The sequence below is a fragment of the Camponotus floridanus genome, unplaced genomic scaffold (assembly GCF_003227725.1).
Source record: "Camponotus floridanus strain SB8 unplaced genomic scaffold, Cflo_v7.5 scaffold157, whole genome shotgun sequence".
Lineage (NCBI taxonomy): Eukaryota > Metazoa > Arthropoda > Insecta > Hymenoptera > Formicidae > Camponotus > Camponotus floridanus.
Window position 1 is genome coordinate 335,430 of NW_020229278.1, and position 18,937 is coordinate 354,366.

General features: G+C 32.5%; 2 protein-coding genes across 3 annotated transcripts; both read right to left on the minus strand.

The window, feature by feature from the left end:
- Positions 1-236: 236 nt before the first annotated feature.
- LOC105252968 (phosphatidylinositol 4-kinase alpha) lies at positions 237-15,621 on the minus strand. Of its 2 annotated transcripts, XM_025406838.1 has the most exons (23): positions 15,479-15,568; positions 14,475-14,868; positions 12,961-13,469; positions 12,442-12,757; positions 12,125-12,187; positions 11,127-11,381; positions 10,729-10,924; positions 9,176-9,386; positions 8,798-9,052; positions 8,367-8,719; positions 7,675-8,095; positions 7,499-7,606; positions 7,215-7,421; positions 5,986-6,262; positions 5,408-5,900; positions 5,197-5,332; positions 4,703-5,035; positions 4,256-4,543; positions 3,683-3,910; positions 2,694-3,040; positions 2,330-2,606; positions 1,831-2,237; positions 237-841 (listed from the first exon to the last, which is right to left on the minus strand). In XM_025406838.1, the coding sequence occupies exons 1-23, from the start codon at positions 15,566-15,568 to the stop codon at positions 616-618; spliced, it is 6,390 nt and encodes a 2,129-aa protein (XP_025262623.1). In that variant the 3' UTR covers positions 237-615. The 2 variants fall into 2 exon arrangements, with proteins under 2 accessions (XP_025262623.1, XP_025262624.1); XM_025406839.1 differs by lacking the exon at positions 12,125-12,187 and having other exon boundaries at positions 616-841; positions 15,479-15,621.
- Positions 15,622-16,408: 787 nt separating this feature from the next.
- On the minus strand, positions 16,409-18,900 carry LOC105252965 (zinc finger HIT domain-containing protein 2). The gene is made up of 7 exons (XM_011260672.2): positions 18,828-18,900; positions 18,601-18,750; positions 17,907-18,123; positions 17,459-17,750; positions 17,120-17,386; positions 16,829-17,032; positions 16,409-16,758 (listed from the first exon to the last, which is right to left on the minus strand). Exons 3-7 carry the CDS (start codon positions 17,951-17,953, stop codon positions 16,441-16,443), a joined length of 1,128 nt encoding a protein of 375 aa, XP_011258974.1. The 5' UTR covers positions 17,954-18,123; positions 18,601-18,750; positions 18,828-18,900; the 3' UTR covers positions 16,409-16,440.
- Positions 18,901-18,937: the final 37 nt, after the last annotated feature.

Here is an 18,937-nt window from a genome sequence, read left to right on the forward strand (position 1 = left end):
TCAATTAAAATTACAAAGACATTAGAAGAGAACAAGCTGAAATAAAGATGCACATACACATATTTTATATAGCATTCTGTATAAAATATGTTGAAATTAGATTTAATACTGAATATATATATATGTAGCATTATAGCTGAGGACTGAAATGCGTCACAAGCTAAAATATATTTATGTTAAGTCAGAATTAAAGAAATTTAATTTTTAATCATTAACATATTTTATAAATTAATAATAAACAGGAATGTTTTCTTGTATACATAACAAAAAACAAATATGTATGTGTGTGTGTATGTGTATACATATATCAGAACAATATCTCGTAGATAAATATAATACATTATTACATATACATATACACTGTGAAATGCATGATTCCACAAAATACATACAGGATTAAAAATAATATTGACATCAATATAAATTTGTACAACCTCGTCAAAATTAGCTATCACACTGCAATATCTAACAATATCTAACATGATATATTAAATTTATGGATTCTAACCAGATAACAACAGTCGCATCGTGAGCGCAAAACTAACGATTATAGAAATTACGAAAAAAAAAAAACAGGAAGAGAGAGAAGAGAGATAACTTCTCTCTGGTAACAGTTTAATAGGGGATTTGATTCTGATAATATTGTATCATATCGTAAGTTTTCGTACGGAAGTTGAGGTAGCTGTTACGTATTACATTAATCATGAAAATTGCTGCGTCTCGATCAGTAGCAGTTGGCACGAATCGGCTACGTAGGAGCTTGATGGTTTGTCCACGGAAGCAGGGTAATCCTGTGTCAAGCATAAGGGAGACGAGAGAGATGATGGCTTCCTGATAGGGTCTACAAAATGAAGAATATTTAAGTAGGATATACAGGATGTCCCATTTTAAAAATTCCACCCTCATAACTTTTTTAATTTTGATTGTAGAAAAAAATGTTTCAGACAAAAGTTGTATGGCTTGAAGGGGGACATAAGATGGTGTCATTAGTTTGACATTAAAGAGTCACCTGAAGGTCACGTGAAGATCACATCCAACTTTTTAAACGGGACACCCTATTTGCTTTTGCATATTCTTATCGTTCATCTCGAGAGCTTTCCAAAACACTATAATTAAGTTAGTTTTCATTAAATACTTTCCGACTTTCTGAGGCTTGAAATCATTTTGTAATTTTACATAAACCGTAAAATATCTTGTAAAATATTCATTTTTCGATTATTTTTTATGCCTTAATACTTTTATGTACAAAATAATGGGGGGGAGGAATCAATTGGTGTAAAGAAAACACATAATTGTTTCGAAGAAAAAATATGTAATTTGCAATTAACAAATCCATATTTTTTCTTAAAAACAACTGTGTTCTTCCTTTACACCAATTGATTCCTCTCATTATTTTGTACATAAAAGTATTAAGGTAGGATAATGGAAAAATTAATATTTTACAAGATATTTTACGGTTTATGTAAAATTACAAAATGATTTCAAGCCTCATAACTCGGTACTTAATCATTAAAGTACTTAATGAAAACTAACTTAATTAAAGTGCTTGGAAAGCTCTCGAGATGAACTATAAGAATATGCAAAAGCATATAGGATGTCCTGTTTAAAAAGTTAAATGTGATCTTCACGTGACCTTCAGGTGACTCTTCAATGTCAAACTAATGACATCATCTTATATTCCCCTTCAAGCCATACAACTTTTGTCTGAAACATTTTTTTCCACAATCAAAATTAAAAAAGTTATGAGGGTGGAACTTTTAAAATGGGTACCCTGTATTTAAGTAGTACACATGTATTTTTTACTATAACTAAATATATTTTTGCGCTTACCTGACAGCGAGGAAAGCTTGCACGCACAATTCCATAAACCAACGGAATGGCGCAGCTTCCATTTTGCCACCCATCACGAGCACCATCTCATCGGTGAGTTTAATGTCGGGCTCGAAGCCCAAGTTACCGCCGGGCGAACTCTCAAACATGAAGCCAAAGTCGATATGTATGATATGACCTTGAGTATCTATCATGATATTGCCATTGTGACGGTCTTTGATTTGGAGGAGGTAGGTTATCACGCTGTACGCTGCCATCGACTTGACAAAGTTGCGACGAACATTTTGAAACTCTTTGGTCGTCTCGTCTCCGTGTTGCGTGATGAAATATTGATACATGTCGCTGTCTGTTGTACGTCCGAGCTGATCTCTGGATGTTGCATGCGGCACGCATTCTATCACGCCGCACTGATAATAATAAATGATTATAATGTAATTATAAATGAAAGATATTTGTAAAACAATACATACTGATCATAAAAAAATAATCAATATCTCACCCCGGGAGCTGTGGCCACCACTCTGTAGGGAAATAGGAAAAGGTTCAGCCCAACCTTCTGGAATATGTTCTTGAAAATACTAATCACTTGCAAAGCCAGCATATCTTGTCTGACATCATCGCCAACTTTGAAAATAGCGGCTTGCCACGTCTGCTCTTCGGATTCTCTCTTGGTTTCGACTTTCCCATTGGTTGAGACTGCCAGTGCAATGTTCTCGAGCTCATTGATACCGTATCTCTGTACTTTGAAGCGCGCTAAGAATGGCGCCTTAGCAGCGCTATAATTGTAAGATAATTATATAATACTTTGTAATAAAATCATCTTATGTAAATCATTATCTCATGATTATCCTTCTAATTCGTACCTCTGCATAGGAGTACCGCTTTGGTAATCTATATCGATAACCATTGCTTCGGGATTTGATGGTAGATAGCAACCAGGTTGTACTTTCACTCTCGCTAAGGCTTCTAGGCATGCGGCTTTGCGTTCCGGGCCTTTAGGATAAGGTCGGATTTCGCCCGAGATATTGGTAATTTTTTCGAAAAAGTCAAACTCTCTCTCGTAAAATTGTTTTGCCGGGCCAGATAATGCATTCAGGATATTCTTCGTCAACGAATCTAATATGTCATATAGCACGGGATCCTTCACTTGCTTATCCTCATCCATGTATAAATTAGTGTACATATTCCATATTAGCTGATGTGCCACTACCTAGAACGCGTTATAAATCAAAATAATTACAAATGAATTTCTTCTACGATTTAAGGATGTTTTGTACCTATTTTCAAAATATTGAGATTTTAATGAAAATTGTACAGAATGTCCTTACATATGTTTAGAATCTTCAGTACAATTTTTAAATCGATTCACTAAAGCGTTCACAAGTTATAAGGATTTTAATTTGCACCGAATTAACATGTGTTCTTATGGGAAACGTATAATCACGTCGATTCAAATGACACATGGAAATAATATTCAGAATTTGTTTAAAATTTGCAAAAGTTTAGATACAGAGGAAATATTTGGTCAAATAATATTATACAAGTACTAACTGGTTAAAAAGATATTAAATATAATTCGATGAAGTTAGCCATGTATCTGTCACAAGGCGAAATTCTCTGCCAAAAGTTAATCATTTTGATTAACAAAATTCGGAATATTTCAGTAAAAACGCAATAAATATTAAAAAATCGCTGCACTGTAGCTAAAATCAAATTGTAATATTTCACACAATTTCTCATATTCAAAATACATCAAAGATAGATATTCGTCAATATTGATTTTCAGCTACTTTTTGCTAGGATTGTACATACAAAACATCCTTAATTTAATTTTAATCGCAAATCTTATTACCTGCGATCGTTTAGCGATTTTTTTGATAAATTCGATCACGTAGCCCATTGCATCGTGACGGACGGCTTGCACTAGTTGAGGTATATAGAAAAGCACAGCGTCGGCAGGATAACTATCCAACACATGCACCGCATACTGCGCCGAGATAGGGTGATGCGGAAATTGTCGCGAGAAGTATGCTAATGCTTGAATTGGAGATACTCTTGCCCACGTTAACATATAAACTAACTGAAACACAGGAGCAGATAATTATATTACAAAATAATTATATTATAAATACAGAGATTATATTATATTATATATAATATTATATTATATAATATATTATATATTATGTTATATTATATATTATATTTTATATTATATTATACATAATATAATATTATATATTATATTATATTATATTTATATTATAAATACGTAGATGGTATAATAATATTCAATGTATAAATATGTAACATTATACACGTCTGACTATTAATTAACATATTGATATAAAAATTATAAAATAATAATTATAAAATAATGATTCACTAAGCAAAAGTTATGCATAACATATTCAAAATATCTTACTTCAGGTACATCATTAAGTAGCGTGTCTGTCGTGACAAGATATTGTAATGCTTCTGACACATGCATGACTGGCACAGGTTTAAGGCGCACCAAACCACAGATCTCCTTGATAATAACTTCGTGATTTTTTAATCGCACCGGCAAAAATATTGCTAGAACGGGACTGATCTCCCACGCGAGCCGCGTATACTCGCGCCAACGATCGTTCATCCCTTTGGCACGCCAATCTGCAATACTCCCTTCCCCTTGTAATGCGAGTTCCGGTCTTCCGCTAGGATTACGCCAGACCTACAAGATTTCCATATTCAAAAGTATTATTTTCACATCAAACAACAAATTGATAAATTATACAATAAATTATAATATATTACAATAAATTATAATATATTAAATTACAATAAATTATAATAAATTATAATATATTAAAAATTCATCGAGTACTCTCACCAGTAACATTTCAATTTCAACCGCCAATAATTCGAGAATCAAGTTTCTCTTCTTGATGTAATCTTTCACGAGAACATTGGCGTTCATAACTCGCTTGCTGCGATTACTACGCTTGCCCAATGTATTGCTACTGGTTGACATCGGCATGGTGTTCATCCACACATTGCTAGACGATTTCGAAAAGTCGTTCGGTGCGGGAGCAAGCGTGGCGGCTAATGAACTAATCGTCTCGCTCGGAACAATTACCGCGGTTGTACAAGTTTGAGAAGTTACTATTTCAAATTCATTATCGGCCCCCGTCATCATCAAATACTTTTTATCGCTATGCATTACCTGTAGAAAATGAGAATAACATGGACAAATTGCGTTATTGAGAAATTAAAAGAGACAATTGAAAAAATTCCGCGATTAAGATCAATAATTAATTAATTTATTTTGCCTTAATTTGCACTTTAATTTATAAAGTATAACTATAATTTGTTGCAAATTCTTACCTGCCAAAAGCGTATTAATGTAACTATGTCCTCGCTAAGCTGATCAATTTCTTGCGTCGGTAATTGACGTTCCCGGCAAAAATAATCTAGGCAATTGGAATAGATGCGTTCACGCAAAACATTTTTGCTTAAAGTCCTGCGAAGATGGATCCATCAATTATTCTTTTTTATCACAGTTATTAAGAAAAAATTAATTATTTTGTGTATTTACCTTGGTAAAACGTCACCTTGCAACAATACCAGACCGCACGAGAGGAGTTTGAAACGCACGCCGACAGCAGCAACGTGCCGATTAATGCCAGGTTCTTCGCCAGATGCACCGACAGTCATGGGTAATGAACGATGCAACAGTAAGGCAATCATGTCAACTGTTTCCTGACAACAATACTTAGCCGTCTCGACGAGCTCTACTATAAAAGTCACCCAGATATCGTGTGGTTTTATCTGGGGCGGATTGGGTCCAAGCTTGCAACCCTCGTAGACTGCGAGCGGACTGACCTCTTCTTCATTTGGGGCAAATAAACCCATCCTCTTATCGACAGTGTATTGCCACGCGAGTAACATCTCTTGTAAGAAACGCAATTTTAGGTCCGGTCGCACGGTTAAAATCCATTGCCAACACTCGACCGCCGTCGTCATAGCCACGGTCGTGAACAATTCTATCTGCGAGCATGCAACTGTGTGTAGTAATCGTCTATGTATCCCTGAAAGTGCGAATAGTGAAATTACTGAAAGTAGAATTCAAGGAAATTGTTTGAAATTGTAGAATTTATTTCTGTTCTAGTTTACCGGGAATGGATATTAAAAGAGCAGTGGCACGCCAGAGAGCTCCGCGATGAGCAGTATCGTCGCGATCTTGAGAAGCACGGCGAACAGCCTCAATCAATCTATCTATGACTTTATCTCTGCACTTTTCTAGAGTCATCTCTGCGGTTGGTGATTCGGTGCGTGCAAGAGCGAGCATACCAGCTACTTCTCCGGCATGCCAGGATCTCGTAGACATCATTGATAGCAACCAGGAACTCGCGCCTTTCGGAGCGCGTGGCCTCTTATCCAATGAATTCGTCTGCGAAATACGTTATCCATTATAATATAAAATTAGTAACGAGTTATCATTTATATAATACATATACAGGGAGTTTCAGACCATCCATACCATTCATTTAAAAACTAGAGAAGTGGTTATTTCAAAAAAGTAAAAATATTTTCTTTATAAATCGGGTGCGCTCTATCGAATGGTGATATTTTCAACTTCTGGTTCCGGCCGAAAATAGGCGATTCAGACCGGAAATGCATTTTTTTAAATGAAACCCCCTATTTTTCATTGCATATTTTTATAGTTTACGAGAGCTTCCCAAAACACTATAATAAATTATTTTTCCATGAAGTACTTTTCGAGTTATGAGGCTTGAAATCATTTCTTAATTTTACATAAACCATAAAATATCTTGTAAAATATTCATCTTTCGATTATGTTACCTTAATACTTTTATGTACAAAATAATGAGAGGAATCAATTGGTGTAAAGAAAACATACAGTTGTTTTTAAGAAAAAAATATGGAATTGCAAATTATATTTTTCTTAGAAACAACTATGTGTTTTCTTTACACCAATTGATTCCTCTCATTATTTTGTACATAAAAGTATTAAGGTAAGATAATCGAAAAATGAATATTTTACAAGTTATTTTATGGTTTGTAAAATTAAGAAATGATTTCAAGCTTCATAACTCGAAAAGTACTTCATGGAAAAATAATTTATTATAGTGTTTTGGAAAGCTCTCGAGGTAAGCTACAAGAAAATGCAATGAACAATAGGGGGTTCCATTTAAAAAAATGCAGTCTGAATCACCTATTTCCGGCCGGAACCAGAAGTTGAAAATATCACCATTCGATAGAGCACACCCGATTTATAAAGAAAATGTTTTTACTTTTTTGAAATAACCACTTCTCTAGTTTTTAAATGGATGGTACAAAACACCCTGTATTATAATACGTTTAAACGTATCACTACGTACATTTGCCGGAACTACTGTAGGAATTGCCGTGTCTACGAATTCGAGAACAGAGTCAATAGCTAGCGACAAACCAGAATGATGTCGCATGCCAGAAGACGGTATCTGATTGATGTATTCTTGCAGATGTGATCTGGTAGCTTGCGGTGCCCATTTCATAGCTTCCTGCACTATGCCTTTACATCTTGCAGTGAAATCCTTCACGATAATCTGTAATAAATTATGTTATTATGTTACCATAAAATTTATTTTAACAAATTAATACATAAATTACATAATCATTATACCTCTCTTGCTTCGAGAGTATTCATAAGTTCAATACTATATTGTGTGCTGGGTATTCTCAAACTAGGAGTTTCTTCATTTGGATCAAGTTGTAATGAGTATGATAGAATCTGCAATAATACTTGTATGTAAGAAGAAGTCTAATGAAATATAATAGAGTACACAATAAAACAAGTACCTGTAATATATCCAACATACTCCAAAGGACTTTGCAATTCCATAATAGATGTGGAAAAGCATCCACTAATGCACTGAGATACTTGTCCGCCACCCGTCTGATTTGCTTGTGCACGTGATTGAAACGCACCAGCAAGAACTGTGCATGATTCTCGAGTTCCTTCTCGCGTTGTTCGTCTTTCGGTTTGCGCTGCATCACATCCTTGAATTTCGCAAAGACAGAATCCGCTACGCAGCATATGCACTGCCACATGCCACTTTTATCCTTCTGCAAATCAGTATCGCACAGATACTCCATTATCGGTTGCAAACTAGGTTCAGGACTGTTTGCCACTCGCAAGGTTTCCGACCAATAAACGGATAACAAATATGTGCATTGTGCAAATTGTAGCTTAGTCACATACGCTGATATGTCGTTTGTACTGAAAGAAAATCACAAGAAATTTGATAGCAGACACTAAATAATAATTATGTAATAGATTTTAAATAAAAAGATATCTAAAAAATAAGACGTCGAGCTCTTTTAATAATAAAATAACACATAATTTTTTTATAATTGAGACAAAAAATATCTTCTCCCCTCCCCCCTCAAGTACTCAATTCTCAATATTTCCTTCAAACAATTGTCATAATTGAAAAGATTCATTAAAGATTGAAAATAAGAAATGTATAATGATTTAAAATAAATCATACCGGGTGCTTATTTTCAATACTTGACTTCTCAATTCCTGCAACTCATTCAACGAGACACTGTCATTGCGTACTGCCGATGTGTACTGTAGCTCTCGCATTTCAAGACGAGCACTGGTCTGGGAAATTAGATAGGGCGATTTGACCGCGACTTCCTTGACGCCCTCGTACCATTCAGGTGGCCACAATCTCGATGGATGATCCGCGGCGAAGCCCATTATAACGCAATATAACCAAAAGTCTTTGAACAACTTCAGAAGTCGTTTATGCGGATGTCTGATCGGCGGTAGACGTCGCACCAAAATCGCGATCACGGGGATGAGTACTCCTAAATTTCCAGCGCTAGTAGCTGCTTTCTGCATCATATATTTAAAATTGTTTCAAATATTTATCTTTTACATTTTGTTAAAAATTCAAGTAGATTAAAAGCTTACTGTTGCGATAATACTATTCGGTATCTTGTCACTAGCGCGTTTACCCTCGAGTCCCAACTGCACAAAAAGTTCAAGAAGATGCAACAGTAAGTCGTCCAACTCCGACTCGCCTTGCAGATTCGCCGCGATGTTCGCCAGTGCGTTCGTAACCGCTTTGGAAACATGACAATACTGCTTACGATCATCGTTCGCAGCGTATGTTGCCGTACTCGATCCCAATGACATAGAGAACATTTGCATTATCCCTTCGTAAATCTGCGTAATAAATATATAATAAATATATTATATAATTTCTAGAGTCATTTCTAATATTCTAAATTTTTCATTTATTTTTTGAATATTACAAATGGCTCTAGAAATATTAGAATTGTTATTGACCTTTGGTTCGCACTTAGCGATGATCATGCAACCCAATTGATCTACTATGAGAAAATCGAGATCGCTGGGTGTGCGACAGAAGAGTTGTTGGAAAAACGGGAAGATGGTGCGCATCGTCTTCGGGGTATCCTTTAGCGCCACAGCCACATGGCCCAACATGATCACAATATTCTTCGAGACTACTTCGTTCTTCAATTTTTCATCATTTTCACTAAAAAAATCATCGAGTAAATATTGCAGTTTTATATATAATATATATATATATATATATATATATATATATATATATATATATATATATACAGGGTCCATTTTAATCTATAATGGAAAATATCTCGGAATGTTGGTGAGATACAACAAAATGTTTTAGACAAAAGTTGTATGGTTTCAAGGGGGACATAAGATGGTGTCATTAGTTTGATCTTGAAGAGCCATCTGAAGGACACGCGAAGGTCAACTCCAACTTTTTGAATGGGACACCCTATATGCTTTTGCATATTCTTGTAGCTCATCTCAAGAGCTTTCCAAAACACTATAATTAAGTTAGTTTTCATTAAGTACTTTCCAAGTTATGAGGCTTGAAATCATTTTTTAATTTTACATAAACCGTAAAATATCTTGTAAAATATTCATTTTTCGATTATTTTACCTTAATACTTTTATGTACAAAATAATGAGAAGAATCAATTGGTGTAAAGAAAACTCATAGTTGTTTCGAAAAAAAATATGTAATTTACAATTAACAATTACATATTTTTTCTTAAAAATAACTATGTCTTTTCTTTACACCAATTGATTCCTCTCATTATTTTGTACATAAAAGTATTAAGGTAAAATAATCGAAAAATGAATATTTTACAAGATATTTTACGGTTTATGTAAAATTAAAAAATGATTTCAAGCCTCATAACTTGGAAAGTACTTAATGAAAACTAACTTAATTATAGTGTTTTGGAAAGATCTTGAGATGAGCTACAAGAATATGCAAAAGCATATAGGGTGTCCCATTTAAAAAGTTGGAGCTGACCTTCGCGTGTCCTTCAGGTGGCTCTTTAAGATCAAACTAATGACACCATCTTATGTCCCCCTTGAAACTATACAACTTTTGTCTAAAACATTTTGTTGTATCTCACCAACATTCCGAGATATTTTCCATTATAGATTAAAATGGTCCACCCTGTATATATATATATATATATATATATATATATATGTAAACATAAAATACATAACATTAAAGGCTCTCAAAATTAACAAATTAAAATCAATTTAAGAGGCCATAAAGAGCCAACGCAGTTGTAGGGCAATGATGGAATAAAGAAGAAAAATCGGTTGAATTGACTGTTTTCCTGAAAAATTTTTTTCACGCCCTACAACTGCGTTGGCTCTTTATTCATTTTAATTTGTTATATGTAACTGTGTTGCCTCTTAAATTCATTTTAATTTGTTATATATATAAATATTATTTATATTTATATAAATATATTTATATTTATATATTTATATATATATGTAGAAAAATTATAAACTTGGATGTCGTTGAATAGCCGTACCCATCACTTATATCAGCCGTGTACAATCTGTTCGAGACACTGGCCACGAGCGCCGGCACGCAATCCGGATTCACAGAGTGCGCAGCTTCCAAGGCGATACAGAGATTGCCGATTGCTGCATCGCGAAGTTTCTCGAATGCCGTATGTACTGATGATGTCGTCTGTTTCGTTATTTCGGTTATTTCCTTCCCTTGAACTATCCAAAAATACGTGAATATGTGCTATATTAATTACAAATAATTTTATTAATAATAAAATTTTATTTATAATTTATAATTTTATAATTTTATTTAAAATTTTATTTATAATTTATAATTTTATAATTTTATTTAAAATTTTATTTATAATTTTAACTAACACATTGATAGATATAATACACGATAAGAGAGATGCAATACCTAGCACTTTAAATTGATGTTCTTTCATGGAATATTCACTATGTTGTCGATATAATTTCAGAAGAATTGGCGATGGCGCAACGAGAAAGTCTCGTAAATAGTATATCGACGTACTGGCTATGTTGGGAAATTTTTGCGCCAATTTCCCCAATCCCTCGAGACAAACCATCAATAATGGCATGTGTGCCAGCACAAGCTTGGGCCCATGATTAGAGTTAATCTTTTCCACGAGTCGTCCGCACAAACTGTCCGCGCCTGAGGATCAAAATTTATATACATATAATTTATAATATATAAACATATAAATAAATAGATAAAATTTTATTTTGCAGCATTGTCTGTTATAAAATTGTTGATATTAGTTATTTATGCATGACATTTGACAAAAAACACTGCAAAAAAGAGCGATTAGCAGATTATTATCGTGCCACGCAGAAATAAATTTATTATGTTAGTACACTGAGGAAAAAATTATCTTGAAATAAAAAAATTTTAGTTAACTCAAGAAAGCTATTTATTCGATGAGTACTAATCACGTATTTACTTGTATTCAAAACGTCTGTTTGCTTAAGTTAAGTATTTATTTACATATGTTTAAAAAAATATATATGCTTAAAAAAATATAATTTTTAATTAAATATTTTTATATTTTAATTTTACAAAATATTTATTAAAATGCATTTTTTACTCTCAAAAATTTAAAATTTTTTAATTTAAAAAAATAATATATTTAATTTAATAAATTATAGTATATATTTTACGAAAATAATATTTAAATATAAAAAAATATATAAATGAAAATAATGTACTTAATGTAACATGCATATTTAATTAAAATTAAATGCTTTTGCTTAAATGAAATAAACAATTCCTTGCATTTAAAGCAAAAGTTTCAAGAAAACAAATTTGATTTAAAAAAAATTTTTCCCTCAGTGTAATTACACTAAAATAGCGGACGTGTTAATAGGGAAGTGAGACACACGGGTAAATCAATATACCCTTGCCGATCAGCATTGAACTGATATCTGCGAACAGCGCGGACAAATCATATTCGCCGGATACTGGAAAAATAACGTGAAAAAATCTTAAGAAACCTATACTAGTATTGAGTTATGTGTTACATGATCGATATAGACATTGATTTCTCGCGATCACACTATCCATGCGCTTACAATTACGAGCACAATCGTGAAACTCTTCAGTATATCTCTTCCAGATTATTACTCTGACATGAATGCGCAATTTATTTTAGCCTTAAAATGCTTCCGCGACGCGCTCTCTATTTTGTCTATCGACAAACGTGATATATGCTCACCTGTCTCGTCACCGATCGCCCAGACTAGAAGATCCACGCACGCGGAGTTGGCCATTACATTCACTTTAAAGCGATTGACGGTACGGAAATTCGTATCAATGTCCTCGCGTTCACTCGCATCGTGCTGTCGCGATTGCAGCTCCGTTTGTCCCGAGAGGAATAAACCTTTGACAAATTCCTGCACGTCCCTCGTAAACGGAGCCGGCAAATCGCGCTGATTCTGCAGCAGTTCGCGCAACAGAGCCACCATCACTAAATTCATCGTCTCACTGAAGGTCCGATATGGGAAAATGTGTACTTGACCAGAACTATAAACCTAAAACGATATAATTATGATTATGTATAATTAGACTCATATAAATATGATAGAAAATCGTTAATATAAATAATTAAATCAGAAATATATATTAAATAATTAAATCAGAAATATATATTAAATGATTAAATCAGAAATATATATTTAATTATTTAAATAATTAAATAAGAAAATCGTTAATATAAATAATATAAATAATTTACTTGTTGCGCTTCTTCATCTAAAAACATCAGGATCTCCTTTGTGAGCAATTTTTTAGCCAGAGCTAACACACTCTGCAAGTGCACCACAGTAAATTGCATCCCAGCTCTTCTCTCGGGACTCTCGTTGCATCGCATCTGTGGAAATTGATTGAAGCTCGAACCGTAACGACTGAAGAAATATGTTGTCGGATCATACGGCACCGACAGGAAGGACTGTAATGACGGTCTCTTGCCGCACTGATAATCGTGACTGTCGTAGCCTGGCAAAGCTATGTTGTCGATACATGAATTAAAATTACCGCTCAGAGATCGCGGGATTATGGGTCTAAAGTTTGAAAAGTTGTACTGTTTCTTGTCAGATATCGAGCGATTCTCGGAGCTGCTTGCCGGTGAGGGTGTCTCCCGGCGCGGAAAGATGCGACAAAGCAATGGTGGATCCGTGCAAGCGAAGCGGCCCATCGATCGTGCCAGACCAATCAATACTGGCACCAGGCATTTGCATAATGATACTGAAACAAAATATAACACATCAGAAATATAATTTAACTGTAACTTTTCAACTCTTATCAAATAATACGAAACATATACAGGGTGTTTCAGACCACCCATACCGCCCATTTAAAAACTAGAGAAGTGGTTATTTCAAAAAAGTAAAAATATTTTCTTTATAAATCGGATGCGCTCAATCGAATGATGATATTTTCAACTTCTGGTTCCGGCCAGAAATAGGTGATTCAGACCGGAAGTGCATTTTTTAAATGGAACCCCCTATTTTTCATTGCATATTCTTGTAGCTTACCTCGAGAGCTTTCCAAAACACTATAATAAATTATTTTTCCATCAAGTAGTTTTCGAGTTATGAGGCTTGAAATCATTTCTTAATTTTACATAAACCATAAAATATCTTGTAAAATATTCATTTTTCGATTATCTTACCTTAATACTTTTATGTACAAAATAATGAGAGGAATCAATTGGTGTAAAGAAAACACATAGTTGTTTCTAAGAAAAATATAATTTGCAATTCCATATTTTTTTCTTAAAAACAACTGTATGTTTTCTTTACACCAATTGATTCCTCTCATTATTTTGTACATAAAAGTATTAAGATAAATAAAAAAATAAATATTTTACAAGATATTTTATGATTTATGTAAAATTAAGAAATGATTTCAAGCCTCATAACTCGAAAAGTACTTCATGGAAAAATAATTTATTATAGTGTTTTGGAAAGGACTCTCGAGATAAGCTACAAGAATATGCAATGAAAAATAGGAGGTTCCATTAAAAAAATGTATAGTTTAAGATAACAACTCAATGTCAGTGACATTACAATAAAAATAAATAATTCTGACTTATTATTCCATTTATTAGTACGTCTCAATTTCAATTACTGAATTTTTAATACTTCAGATAGAATTGTCATTTGTATCTCATTTCCATCTAATTTTAAATGCTGTAATTTATTATATCAGAAACAATTATATCATGTTAATATATCTGTTGATATTTACTCTTTGCTTGTAAGCCCCGATTACTATTTTGATCTTTATATCCACGTATCAGGTTGGTTAGAACCGCGAGGATTTCAACTTGTGTTGATATAATTTCTTCTCGTACTGGTTCGCATCTGGCCGCCACATCGCTCAATAATGTGTTCAGACAGAAGCTGAAGCGTTCCGCTACTGGAACTCTCTCGGCGAGAGAACATTTCACTTCATCCCGCCACACCGCTTTTGGAAGACCACGCAACAGTCTGAGCAAATATGGTAAGATTCGATCCTTGTGTTGCAGTTCAGATTCCAAAAAATAAATTCCCAATGCAATGGTCGCATCTTGACCCCTCTGATCCAAACGGAATACACCCTGAGCGGAATCTTGAGGACACAATTTGTACAATTTAGCTACCTGTAAATCAATATAAAAAGAATAAATCAATTTCTTTTCTTTTCTATAAAAATTGCACTAATAATTTTTTTGTTAATTATGAGAAATAATAATAATCCAAACTCCTCCCTTGAACAAAATTTTATAAAATATTATCGCGTCTCAAAATACTATTTATAAATAATTTAAGTAATTTTGCAACAATATATTTCCTTCTCTTATAATATTTTGAAAATGATTGTCTATTATATATCTTTATAATTTTTTTATAGTACATAATTTTTGGATATTTCTATCTTTTATATTTATTCTATTATATCAAAAACATTGTTATTATATTTTTCACAAGATTTGTTTTGAACAGTTATACGAGTACAAGTTGCAATTGTAACTTTTTTAACGCACAAGACAACAACAATTATCATATATAATGTCACGACTATAATAATCCTACAAGTGTGTCTCTTGGAGATTATGTCATAATAATATGTCAAGATATCAGCTGACATTTCCTGTGTTAACTCTGATATGTCAAATTAATGGAGAAACATAAAATAATAATTATTCGTGCAATCATCGAAAACTTAATGTTCGGTCAGAGAATTCTACTCTATGCAAAAACTTAATTTACCTTCTCCCATGGTGTAGGTTTAATAGCGGCTAAACACCTCGCCAATTGTTGTACGGCATTCGAGAAAAATAACTTCTCGTCCGCCATCATTTTGCAACTGACCGATCATTAGTACTGACAGATGACAGAGAGAAACCTGAGACCTGCCTCGCTTTAACGCGCATATTGTGCTGATGCGCCGCCAAACATAAACTAAATTAAGTCCGCTACGCTCGGTAACTATAAATGGTTCGTATCCGTGCTCATATCGCATTTATTAAAGAACATGTTTTCTTAAAACCTTTTTTTTATTTAAAATAACAATATATATCTGTATTCCGAAAATGCTTGAAACGTTTCTTCGGTCTTTATTTCTTTAAAAATATATAGATGTTTTAAATAAAAAAAAATTTTATTAAAAAAAAGTTCTTTAATAAATACAATAAGATCGCATTTATTTAATATATTAATGGAAAATTATTTTATTATTTTTTACCGTTTCAATAAAGTACAATATAGTGTTATAATTAAATAATAAAACAATATTTCGCAATTGTACTTTACACAATTTCTGTCCCATAGTTTTTTACTCATGATAAATAATATTCTAATTTTTTTAAACACAAAATTATATTTTTTCTTGAGAAATTAATGTCATTATCACGTCTATGTGGAAATCTCTTTGTAAATTCTTGCTTGCTCTTTGCATTTTTATGGATTGAAATTTCCTCTTTGGCTATTGTTAAGTCTATGAAGTCCGAAAATGTTTGAAACGTTTCTTCCGTCTTTATTTCTTTAGGAATATATAGATGTTTTAAATAAAAAAAAATTTGATTAAAAAAATGTTCTTTAATAAATACGATAAGATCGCATTTATTAAAAATATATTCATGGAAAATTATTTTATTATTTTTTACCATTTCAATAAAATAGTACATGTTATAATTAAAACAAATAATAAAACAATATTTCGCAATTGTACTTTACACAATTTCTGTCCCATAGTTTTTTACCCATGATAAATAATATTCTAATTTTTTTAAACACAAAATTATATTTTTTCTTGAGAGATTAATGTCATTATCACGTCTATGTGGGAATCTCTTTGTAAATTCTTGATTGCTCTTCGCATTTTTATGGGTTGAAATTTCCTTTTTGGCTATTGTCAATAATCTATGAAGTTCTGAAAGTGCTGCAGATATATAGAGAGTTTTCATTTCAACACCTGGTCCTTGCAAGATCAAAGCGCCGGCGTCTCTTAGAGCTGCTAAACATTCTTGATTTTGAGGCAACCAGTCAACCTAAGCATTTCCTATTAATATTATATGAAATAATTTAATATTAATAATATAATATACACAAATTACTCACACTTTTGATATTTGTTACAACAGATTCAATCGCCGAGTCTATATCTTTGAAGATTTCATTGTTTCTCATATTCGCACATACAATCAGAAAAACACTAGCAGCATCTTCGGCGCAATTTAGATAATCTCCAATATAATAAAGAGCTGTATATGCATAAGCATATATCACATTTGTCATATTGAAGTAAACATAAGGGGATGCTTTCTGAATACAAGTAATCCATTTAATTTAATTTTACTATTCCGAGTATGCAAAATTTATTATTATATCAATAGATTTTATATCTGTTACCTGCAATTCACTAAATAGTGGTACATCTATTAAAATGGGATATTTTAAATCCTTGTAAACATCCATAATATCCTCTTCAACGGATAGAATTAATTTTCTTTCGATACGATGAGTCCACCATGGTATCCACTTAGGCAATAATTTTTCTGCTTCCCCGTTTTTTAATAATGCTTCAAATTCTTGCTTTTCTGTATCTGACAAGGCTGACCAAAGTTCATTTGGATCTTCAAAATTAACATTCTGCAATCTGCTTTCTAAATCGACAAGCTAAAATATACATTTGAGAATACATATTTAATAAATTATAGAATAAATCATTCAAGCCATTAGTTTTATTACCTCTTGTTCATCATCTGAATCCAATACACAGTCCTCATCATCGCTATTATTTTCATCAAAATCCTCCTTTAAAATATCATTGCCTATGTCTGCTTCATGTACTCTCTTGAGAATTTCTATCATTTTTTGCCTAACAAATGGGTCATTTTCCTGAGATTTTAGTTCATCCTCGACACACTGTCTGTAAAAACTCTCGGAGCAATCAGTGTGAAAATCTGATTTGTAACATTCAGTCCCACAATAACCTATGCCACATCGCGGACAGGTATACAAACGTGTGCGTTTATTACACCTAATATTAAAAGAGTATATGTTAATTATAAAAGTTAAAAAATGTCAAATTTACACAATATAATCGATTTTTCAAAGCTACTAAATTTTACTGCAATTTTATTATACAAATATTTTTTTACAAATTCAAATAATTGTATAAAAGAATTTTACTTACAATTCACAGATATTAGTGATTGAACTCGGACCAGGAGATTCCATCATTTTCAATCTTTCTATTAGGATTTTAATGTTTTGATGTTTTGATTATTGTATTGTATCTATAACACAAAGCCTCTATTTTTATTTTACCGATACACTAGTAGTGTAACATAATATCTTCCTAGCACACAACAAGATGTCGCACTTTCTGTCAATTGACCCGCGTTTTGTACCTATTTTCAAAATATTGAGAATTTAATAATTTTTTATAATTTAAAATATTGAGAACTTAATAATTTTTTACAATTTTCAAAATATTGAAAATTGTACAGAATGTCCTTACGTATGTTTAGAATTTGCAAAAGTTAAGATACAGAGGAAATATTTGGTCAAACAATATTATACAAATACTAATTGGTTAAAAAGATATTAAATATAATTCAATGACGTTAGCCATGTATCTGTCACAAGGCGAAATTCTCTGTCAAAAGTTAATCATTTCGATTAACAAAATTCGGAATATTTCAGTAAAAACGTAATAAATATTAAAAAATACATCTCTGATCAAATTGTAATATTCCACACAATTTCTTTAAAATACACCAAAATTGGATATATTCATCAATATTGATTTTCAGTTACTTTTTGCTGGGATTGTACATACAAGACATCCTTAAAATTTAGAAAAAATACAATTTTTCTTTTTTTACGGTTTCAACTTTGACAATTATGGATCATGCGCACAAACGCAATCATATATCGCATTTCGTCTACAGTCATTAATATAATCTCCATTCCATCCATTTTGTATCTTTTTCCCTTGTCGCATTATTTACACGATTTATACAATGTACATATATCTATAACAAAATATTAGACAAACATCTTCACATGATAAGAACACACTATGTTGTTATCTTTAATGTTGAAAGATTACCATTAATCTCTGTCAACATTCCTAGCAGTAAGGACTGTCATCCATTGACAGTCAGCTGATCCATGCGTGCGCGTTTTCATTGGCGCTTGACGCTCTCGAGTGAGAGTGAG